Below are 10943 nucleotides of genomic sequence, written 5' to 3' on the forward strand. Positions count from 1 at the left end.
GTATGTCGGTTCACAAAAACAGTACGGTGAATATAAAACTTCATTGGAATCAATTGTAAATGGTAAATCTCTTAATGATTAAGATTTGAGCATGAAATGCGGCAACTTAACCTGGAGAGTAAACAAATAGCAATGTGGGCAACAAACAACTATGTAACTGTCATGAATACATATGGATATCAATTATGCCTGATAGGCTGATACAAATCAAACTTTGTACTCATGTCTTCTTTCCATCTAGCATTTGCTAGTCTTCAACCTTGATATCCTGCTAATACTCTACCATAGAGAAGCTGAATGTTGAGCCAACCAATATTCTTAGACTTCATTCATAATCAATGTCTCAGTCCTTGTATTTCATCGTCTCTTTCTCAAAACCAATTGTGGGGAATTGTTTTGCATAATCCTCAACTTCTTCACACAGCTTTGAGATATCGGACTGAAACTTGTCAATTGAATGCATGGTCGCCACAAAATCCTTCAGCTTTGTCCCTTTTAAACAAGTTCCAAATGAGTTAGCACTCAAACATGCATTTTTCGCTCCTAGTCTCCCTTTGTGAAAGGACTCTTACGGCCCATTTGGTTAGTGGTACTAAATGGTGGTAATGGGAATGATTTATAGTGTAAAATTTCATGAAAAGTTATATGTCATTCCATGGTAATGAAACTTTGATCACAAAAATGTTTTTATGTTTACAAATTTTCATTACCACCTAATACCACATCTTCCAATGTTAGTACCTTGAAATGAATTTTATGAAGAAAATGAGATGATTGAAGTTGGACAAGCATGTCCATCAAGGAAGCCAAGAGATTTTTCAACCAAAGTTACACTAATTTTTCATTTCCATTACCACCGTTTATTACCACCTACCAAACGGGCTGTTAGAGTTATTGGTATTAAATGGTATTATGATGAATACTTAATCTAATTTAGCTTTGAATTATTTGATAAAGTTCACAATCATTCTTGTGCTACTCTAATCACTTATTTTAAACAAATTATATTGATATACTACCATTTGAGAAGGTGTTATTAGATGGTAATGAAAAATTTTGAAGAAAAAACTCATGTTTAAGATTTAAATCATTATGAAAAATAACAATTAAAGTATAAAGCTTATCCTCATTACCACCATTTAATCAACGACCAATGGTACCATTAGTTTACAACAACTATTTGTTCTAGCTTAATGCAGATACATGGGCAAATAAATTTCTTAAACCAAGAGAAGGCAACAAACCTGTAGTATCAGCTTTTATCTTTAATGCCAACTTCACAGCAGCATCAAAGAATTCAGCCACCTTTGCAAAATCCTCTTCCATAAACCCCCTAGATGTTAGAGCAGGGGTTCCTAAAAAAATAAAAGAGAGAGTTACACAAAGATTGTGGATACATAATCTCTGCAAAAGGTAGTAGTAGGGGTTACAATGGCCTACCCATACGGATGCCTCCCGGAATCATAGCTGATACATCACCAGGAACTGTATTTTTGTTAGCTGCAATATGAACTGCTTCCAAAACTTTTTCAACTCGCGATCCATCAATGCCCTTTCCATATTGAGGAAAAACAGAAAAGAAAAGAAAAGAACAGATTGAATTGGTACTCTATTTTACACCGAGTAATACTTGGTATCATGCTTCTTTTCCCCAAAACTATCAAGTCCAAAATTTCTACCACCTTGAGTTAGCTAGATAGGAATTTCATAACCAAACATGGACCCCAAACCCCCTCAGCAACTATGGCTTATTGTAGTTTTAACCCGACCTCCTTACTATTATATGATATGATATAATATACATGATTAAATATCACAAAATCAACTAATGTTTTTGGTCATAGTATAAATGAAACTTATGTCTAAGCTTCAAGTTGCAAGCTAAATTGTTTTAATCTTGTAATATTTTTTAAAATCTAACTTCTTGTCTTCCAAGACTCTCACACAATGTTTATTGGCATTTTCACATCCTTTCAATTTTTCAAGCCCTAAATTATAAATTTAATCTAAAAAGAATAAAGGTTACATTTTAACTTGTTTTTGCAACATTTTTGTTAGCGTATCGGTCAGTCGATTATAATTGTTTCTCTAAAGTATTGGCTATTGTCCCCCATAGTCTAAATTCTTAGCTTTGCCCATGCAACCAAATAATAATACTCTTCAAAACATCATGACAAATTTAAGCATAATACTGGCAAAATGGAAGTTACAGAGGGATGCAAATAAACCTGATTTTTTTGGAAAAAGGGCCAGCAAAAATGCCATTATTCAAAATAAGGTGGTCGGAACTTAGGTAGTAATCTATAGTTTTGTGCTTGAAGGACATAATTCATATATAAGTTTAGAGGTTTTACGAATAATCCACACCAACTCGACATCATGTAAATACAAAACATGGGTACACAACCATGCACCATATGCCCATAATATGTAGAACCCTGTAAACATGCATCCACAACTATTAAAGAGAAAACAAAGTGTAACATTTACCTTGTCTCTCAGATTCACCAAGACTAGATGATTATCAGTCCCACCAGAAACCAGGGCATACCCTTTCTCAGCCAGTTTCTATAGAATCAATATTATGGGACAATAAGCCTCATCAGGGAATATCATACAAATACTAAACATAAAAGAAATTACTCTGGGCCTTTAAACATTATTGTTAAGAAATAACACCTGGGCAAATGTGGAGCAGTTACTGAGCACCTGCTCTTGATAGGCTTTGTACTCTGGAGTCATTGCCTAAATATTCAACATATAAAGAGAATAAATTAAGCTGATTAACATACATTACATAAAAATCGCATTTCTATTAGAATAAGTTCACATGTGAAATTCAAGAAAAACCTGTTTCAATGCAACAGCTAAACCAGAAATAGTATGATTGTGTGGTCCACCCTGAAGTCCTGGAAAGACGGCCTGATTGATTTTGTCTTCAAAATCATACTTTACCTGCAACAAAAACTCAGCTACTCAGAATTCATACATAATGTAGATGAAGCCTTGCACCAGTGTTCATATTAACAGAAGCATTAGGCTTGCTGGCAAATACTTCTCATCCGGGAAGTTTGGCTCTAAATGAATACGTAATCAAAACTAAGCTTCAAGCCCTAAACTGAAAGGTGCTATGTATTACAGAAACAAATTTTACTACAGCTAAAAAATTGCATATATTTGTTGTAACTCGAATTTATTGAACCATTAATGAACAAGGATGCATCAACACTTGAAAATGTATGAATTATACAGATTACTTTCATGATTCATCGGAGAAGAAAAACGCACCTCCTCTCCTTTCTTGTTTATCTCCTTTACACCCTTCCTGAAAAATATCATTGCTCCTCGTGGCCCTCGGAGGGACTTGTGTGTTGTAGTTGTCACTATATCTGCATACTCAAAAGGAGATGGAATGACACCTGCAGCAACCAACCCACTGATGTGCGCCATATCAGCTAACAAAATAGCTTTTTGCTTGTTACAAACCTATTGGATCAATCGGAATGAAATATCATATTATTTCTTCCAAGATATATCAACTCTCAAACCATAGAGGAGGGAAAAAACAATAGAATACACGTGCATGAACCAAGGAAACGCACCTTTCTTATACGAGCATAATCATATAAACGTGCATAAGCACTTGCACCAGCAACTATTAATTTTGGCCTAAAAAGGGCAGCACTCTTTTCTAGCTGTACAAAAAGGAAGAGAAAGTGAGCGTATCAAAATACCCATGTGAAAGGAAGAGAGAATGTCATGCATGGTTTGCCATCGACCTTGCAGGTGTATGGTGTTTACATGAATAACATTCTCTTTTACACTCCAAAAGTGTCATAAAAGGATCTTCACTTAAAAAGGAGGTATACTACATGGCAACATTACACAAGAAAACCTCACACATGCCCCATGGGAACTTATTCATTTATAGTATAAAATGATGCCACATTCTATCAAGAAACATATAACAAGCACTTTATCAAAAAGATTTCAAGGTTTCAGTAAAAAAAAAATTGAGCATCAATGAAACATTTTCTATTGAGTAAAAACTATTAAGCAACCATATCAAAGTGACATCTACACTCCAAAACAATCTTATCAATCCCCCATCAATCCACTAGCAAGTGTCAAAAACTGGCCAAAAGCAGAAAAATATGTTCCAGTAAAAACATTATGACATACAAAGGTCAAAGGGGGAGTACCTGGTCATAATCAATATAGCCAGTATTCTCATCCAGTCTATAAGGCATGGTTTCAAAAAATATGGATACAGCTGATATCTTCTTGGTGTCAGTCTGCAAGTACATAAAAGAGAGATTGAGCCTATATTTCTACATGGGCATGAGCAAAGCTATTCAGTAACTCACTGAAAAATTCCTTTTTGGGATCTTGAAAAGAATTTATTAGTAAACCAATCAGAAGTTTGGAGCCATTTTGTGAAGCTCCATCACCGAGGGGTAGCAAATATGTCAACCATATGTAATTACAACAATGAAAAAAATGAAATATGTTGAAATTGCACCATATGAAATATGTTGAAATTGTACCAAATGATACGATGATTGGTCTTGATCCCTCAAAAATTTATACAAAACTCAAAAGAGATCAACCAAAAAGATGGTATGGTAACAAAACACAAACAGCACCTGATAACCGTGTGAAAGATGCCCACCATGAGGTAGATCAAGTGCCATGATTCTCTCGTGGGGCTTCAAAAGTGCAGTATAAGCTTGGAAGTTGGCTGGTGAACCAGATAAAGACTGAACATTGACTGCAAAAATGATGTGAAAAATTGCATGTTCAAGATAAAGCCAGATAAAAAAATAATCTGTTCAAAGTAAAATTTAATTGGCACGGAAAGAATATAGATTCATTCTAAGTAATTCATATACATGAGAGTTGAGAGTGAGACAATGAAAACTGGAAGATTGTAATGAAATCATGGACAAATTATGCTCAAAAAGCATTACATTCTGTACAAGACCTTGAAAGTGAAAGACCGTAGTACTTGACAATCATTTTAGTACAAAATTATAATAGATAAGTCTCTTTTTAGGGTTAAGGTGAGAAAGGGGCAGAGAAGTAGCACGAGGTAGATTAAGGTTTCATCTTTCTTTTAGTACAGTAAGACCATGCATAAAGAAGTGCATACGTGAAGACCCTAAGTAGCCATGCGATAAAGAAGCATACCTGTCCATGGAGTTGGATGTAGAACGTGTGCATGAAGTTGGACATAACTTAATTAGACTAAGCTAGTTGGATTTTTTCTTTGTTGTCCTAGTGTATTAAGGGAAGTTATTCCTAACACGCTTTTACTTTTTTTGATGATTGATTTTGTTAATTCTAGAAATAGAAGAAAATCGTTGGTCATCGCAATTGTGGTAACAGATATAGCACCTTGCAATACAACTCGTTTTGCGTACATCACAATGTGATTTTGTTAACTTGAGAAATAGTCATTTTATCACTGTAATTCATGTTTTCAAAACTTGTTTTCAAATTTAAGCATATAGTAGATCTATCAGAATCAAATACATATGAAAAAAATATTAGAATGGCTAACATGTTAGAATAAGATTGTAACGGGATTGTGTGGAACGATAAGCTCAAAATGTAATAAAGCAACCATGGTTGTATATTAAAATTAAATAGGGCCAAATAATTATTTTTACTATGGACTTCTAATTCTGATTTGTATCGGTTTATGTAATTGACCCCATACAATTGGGAGTAAGGCTTTGGCAATGTTGTGTGGTGAGCTATTTCTAGCTTAACTAGAAATAGTGTTGCATTTTCCTAAGGAATCTCAGGTACTATTACATTTATTGTTTGTATACTTATAATTTTGTTAGAACTGCTTAGTTGTTTTCAATATTAACAAGGGTGAAAAATATAATTCGAAACAAAAATAAAATTATCATTTTGAAGTATATAAAAATGAAAAAACTGCCAGAATAATCCAACCTTTATGATTTCCATGCAATAATCTCAACTTTTGATTAACCATAATTAATCCAAAGTCCAAACTTTGGGAACTTTGGGAAGTGTTTGTCTCTAACATCCAAACAGGTAAAATAACCTACTATTATAAATAATTCAAACAAAAAATAAAATAAAATAAAATAAAATAAAATATAAAATTAAGAGAACATAAAAAACCTAAATTACCCATACTTGAACCCACCACCACCCAACCCCCTTCCCGCGCTGCTGACACCCTTCCCCAGCCCCCTGGTTGCTGACATATATGGCCCCTTGCGACCAACAACACACCCTACCTTGAACCCACCACCACCCCTGTCGTTCCCTACTGCCACCAATCACCATGATTTTCTCTCTACTCTTCATCTTCAACCAAAAACAACACCAATTCATTATCATCATCACTTTAACAGGTCGTTCGTTGGGATAACTTGGAGGGGAAATTCACCAAGGGTGGTTGTTTGTTAGGGCAGAGCAGAGGTGAGGGTGCCTGGAAAAGGGTAGGGAGGTGGCCATGGTGGGGATATTGACTAAACTACACTAAGTTGAGAAGGGAGTGGCGCGGGACTATCTTGGAAAGGGGGTTGTTGGGTTTGGGGCCACGATGGGGGTTGTTGTGTGCTATTGGTAGTAGCGGCGTGAAGAGGAGGGTGTTTAGGGTTTTTTTTTATTTTATTGGTTTTTTTCAATTTAAGTTAAGTTTTTTGCAAAATAACATGGTATTGAGATTACTGGTAACCCAAGTTCACTCGTAGCAAACACCCTTAAAATTCAGATTATTTATGCATATAATTTACTGAGTACTCGGTATAATTCGCGCATTAGCGTACAAACCAGTGCAAACGAAGTAGCACAAATATCTTTGGTAGTCGGTCTATTTTCATCAGTCGGCCGATGGGAACGAGAAGTTTGGGATATGTTTAATGTTTCTTCCATCAATAATCGAATCTACATCGTATATTAACAGATTATGGTTTCAAGGGTCATCCATTACGAAAAGACTTTCCTCTGAGTAAATATCTAGAAGTACGCTATGAAGATCCAGAGAAAAGTGTGGCTTCTAAGCCCATTGAGATGACCTGAGAATTTCGATATTTTGATTTTGCTAGTCCTTGGGAACCATGCAATTAAATTGGGATTATTGTTGGGAAATCAGAAAAATAATGAATTATTCTAGGTAATTTTTCCTAGTTTTTAGTAAGAAGCTAAAATTTAGTGGGAAGTATTCTCAAATTGATTTAAATTTTAAAGAAATTCCAATTTCTATCAAAATTGTGTGAGTTATGAATATATGTAAAAAGCAAAGCTAGGTATACTAGTTGGTGTAATACAAATTAGGTGCTTAGAAAGTAGAAACCATCTTTTGGTGGTTGGTGTTGTAGAATCCAATATATTCCCATATTCTTTGGTTGGAAAGAAATTTGCAAAACAATTTCGCTCTTAATAAGGCTGATAGAAAGCAAACAAGATTTACTCTAAAGAACATAGTTTCCTTAAAATGCATAGTACACAAAGAAAGTGTTGTCATGCATCCCTTCCATCATTTTCTCTTAAAAATTTCCAACTTATCAAACATCCAAAACAGAAGTAATGCATAATGTTTATTGTACAACTTTTTTAAAAGTGCTTGAAATAATGTGGTCAACTGCTCACCTCCCCAGTTTGCAGGATCTAACCCAAATGCTTCCAGTGCCCGTTTCTGACACAATGACTCAGCCATATCAATGTACCTGAAATATAGTTACCACCATGACTCCTGAGAGACAAAACTAAACAAAAATACTACTATATCATAATCACATAGAAGAATCTGCAAAAAAGACAGATAAGGATGGAGCTTTATCATACTCGTTTCCTCCATAATATCTAGCCCCTGGATATCCTTCACTGTATTTGTTGGTCATAACAGACCCAACAGCTTGCATTACAGAAACAGAAGTGAAATTCTCGGATGGTATGAGCTCAAGCCCCTATAAAGTATACACAACCCATAAGCTTCCAATGTGAGACAAAAAACAAACAGGCCCTTGTATTGTCAAAACTCAAAAATCAAACAAATTGAATTCTCTAATGAGCTTGTGTAAGTTTGCCAAAAGATGTAGGGGATTAACATCCATGGAAATGTACTTTCCCGAAAAATTAACATACCTATTTTGTTTATAGAATATGCTGTATTTTAATGTGCTTTAAAATGACATAACATCACCACCATTCGTAGGCATAGCCACCTCAAAAAGGTAGTAAATGTACATATATGGCATATGCAAAATTACTACTACCTCAATCCCTATAAAATTGCAACTTTTTTTGGTTGCAACATTAATTTGTAGTTGAGAACGAGACAAAGTACAAGTGTATGAAAGTGATGGGTGGATAAGTGCATAAAGAGACTAAAGCCTGAAAAATAGAAAATGGTGCAAAGTGGGATAAAATTAAATAAAAATTGCAATTTTATTGGTAATCCACATAGCATATAATCCATAGTATTGACTTGCACTTGTCAAATATACGAGGCTAGCTAGTTGTTTTGTCTGTGAATAAGCCTAATTTGTTCCAAGATACTAGCTAGTCACCTATTTAACATAGAAATGAACCACAATCCTGTTCTTTCAGAATAATGTCCTAAATCCAATGAGCTTAAGTAGTACTTAACTAGCTACAATGAACAAAGCAATAATCCCACCATCATTCATAAACTTTTCGTTACAAGCATAATACAACACTAATAACCGTAGTAATTAGTTGACATACCTTCCATTGCCGAGCTTTTTCGAGCTCAATGATGTCCGCAATCTCAGGATCAATAACTTCAAGCGGCTCATTCAGTTGTTTTATCCACTATACAAACACGCAAACAAAAAAAGACTTCAAAATACAAAGAAATACAATCACCATGAACACGAATCATCAAATCCTAAATGCTATGATTGATCACATAACTACGATGTCGATGCCAATTGCTTGAACTACGTGAAAATAGACAAAGAAAATAATATGACTAACATTGACACGATGTCGATTGGTTTCTGAAACAGCATCATTTGACAAAGTAGACTGAAAATTGAAAAATAGAACGAAGGTAAATAAACGAACGATCAGGCAAAACTAATAATAAAGAATTTTGTAATATAGATGAAAGTTGAAAAGAAATAAGAACCATGTAATAGGAACCGCCATTGAAGAGAGGACGAGCGTAAGAAGAGGAGAGCCTGCGAAGCGCCATTGACATCGCCATTGCACGGAGATTAATGTTCTCGCTCCTCTCTTTATTCGAAAAGGGGGCGGAGGTGCAGTGTTTTATGTCAGCGATCAGGCACTTTGTTGCTTTCAGTGGGTTGGTGCGCAGGTGCGGTTGTTGTTGTGGGATCTGCTTTTCGTTACACTAATAATAAAAGTTTGCCCCTGTTGTATTTTGTAAAAAATTATAGAAAATTAAAACTAAAAATCTTACCGTGCTTTGTTGTTTTTCTGATCACATCGCCTTTAGTTTTTAAATTTCCTACCCTTAAGTTATTTTTAAAAGATTTTACTAAAATTGAGATCAAATTTCAAAGAAATTAAAAAGCTAGAAAAAAAAAAATTGTTTTCTCCAAAGGAAATTCTAATAAAAATTTTGGCTAATGAGATTTCAAGTTTCACAATGACTTATTTTAAGCTATTTAATTCTTTTTGACTTTTTGTAGTGTTGAGTGTATTGTTAGGAATTTTAGTTGAGCACTTTAGATTTTTTTTAATAGTATCTTGTGGAAGGGGGAATGGGGTTCAAGGGTTTGAAAATTTTATTTTAGCTCTCTTGGCAGTGCAATTGTGGTGATTATATTAACTCAAACTCCTTTTTGACGACAACCTTAAAAGTCAGATTCTTTCCTTTTTCATCAATATGAAAAACTTTATTAGGACATAATCCTGATTATGTTTGAAGGAGTGTGATTAGTTCTCGTTTTCTTCGTGAAATGAGAGGAGGATGGACGATGAGAAGTTTCAATATGAAGTGTTGTGTAGCTTGGAGGTGGAGGGAGTAGAATAATTATTACCCTAAGAAGGAAAGTTGGTCATGATGCTTGTTTGGATACACTTATTGATGCTAGTAGCATAACATGGAGGAAGGATCTTATTTTCTGAAGTTTTTCTCCCTATTGATATGAAGAGGAGCATCAAGATCTCTCTAAGTAGGCAAAGTTGTGAGGATGGTAGGATTTTTATCTATGAGGGAGGATGGTATTTTCAAGGTTAATGATCGTATAAGGTAGTGTTGAATATGATGTGATTGCCTCAAGTTGTAACGTTTTGATTCTTTGTGATTGAATATATGGAAGCTCAAAGCTCCCCTAAATGTGAAGACTTTCATGAAGGAGTGCAAGTTGAGATATTCAATCTCGAAAATAAAACTTCTCAATGAAGGATATTGATGACCGCCTTTATTTCCAGCATTATGGAAGCGAAGAGACAATCATTCATCTTCGAGAGATTGCCAGAGTTTTCTCCCAATGGTTTGGTGAATTTAAATGCAAGCTCTTATAATTGACATGTAAATATTTTGAAGATAAAACCATTATGTTGAAAAAATCGCGATCAAGGTGCAGAAGACTAGGAACAAACAAACTTATCTTCAAGATAATATATTGTACTTCTAAATACCTTTGCAAGAAAGGTTTGTATTGGTTAAAATGATTCTAGTTGAAAACTATTGAGCATGAGTTGTGATGCCCCGCCCTCTTCTGAATTTTTCAAAATCAATTTCAATCTTACCGTGACTAAGGAGCATGATAGAGTCGATTTGGTTGTTTTATCCGAGATTGCTTTAAAGTGTTCATAACAAGTTCTAAAATAGTTTGGCCAAGCATTGATGCAGATATGGTGAAGTTTATGGCGACTTATATGAGCTTGTAAAAGTTCTAAACTCAATCATACTGAATAAAAATCATTGAACGTCAAGAAGATCGTTCTCAACATTCACCTCG

The 10943-nt window shown here is 34.7% G+C and overlaps 1 protein-coding gene across 1 annotated transcript; it reads right to left on the bottom strand.

Moving 5' to 3' along the window:
* Nucleotides 1-22: 22 nt before the first annotated feature.
* On the bottom strand, nt 23-9372 carry LOC130811561 (serine hydroxymethyltransferase 2, mitochondrial). The gene is made up of 15 exons (XM_057677892.1): nt 9140-9372; nt 8986-9036; nt 8734-8820; nt 7831-7952; nt 7636-7712; nt 4647-4771; nt 4203-4295; nt 3603-3695; nt 3289-3486; nt 2851-2955; nt 2680-2745; nt 2491-2568; nt 1441-1552; nt 1245-1355; nt 23-492 (listed from the first exon to the last, which is right to left on the bottom strand). The coding sequence occupies exons 1-15, from the start codon at nt 9215-9217 to the stop codon at nt 344-346; spliced, it is 1545 nt and encodes a 514-aa protein (XP_057533875.1). The 5' UTR covers nt 9218-9372; the 3' UTR covers nt 23-343.
* Between the last annotated feature and the right edge of the window lie 1571 nt (nt 9373-10943).

The sequence above is a fragment of the Amaranthus tricolor genome, chromosome 4 (assembly GCF_026212465.1).
Source record: "Amaranthus tricolor cultivar Red isolate AtriRed21 chromosome 4, ASM2621246v1, whole genome shotgun sequence".
NCBI classification, from domain to species: Eukaryota; Viridiplantae; Streptophyta; class Magnoliopsida; order Caryophyllales; family Amaranthaceae; genus Amaranthus; species Amaranthus tricolor.

Bases quoted from the DNA above. Each gene is read 5' to 3' on its own strand.
- LOC130811561 (XM_057677892.1), bottom strand. From the start codon at position 9,217: ATGGCGATGTCAATGGCGCTTCGCAGGCTCTCCTCTTCTTACGCTCGT. The intron at 8,821-8,985 runs GTTAGTCATATT...GTGTTTGTATAG, and splicing joins CCAATCGACATCGTGTCAAT to TGGATAAAACAACTGAATGA. The intron at 7,713-7,830 runs GTATGATAAAGC...ACTATATTTCAG, and splicing joins AGATATTATGGAGGAAACGA to GTACATTGATATGGCTGAGT.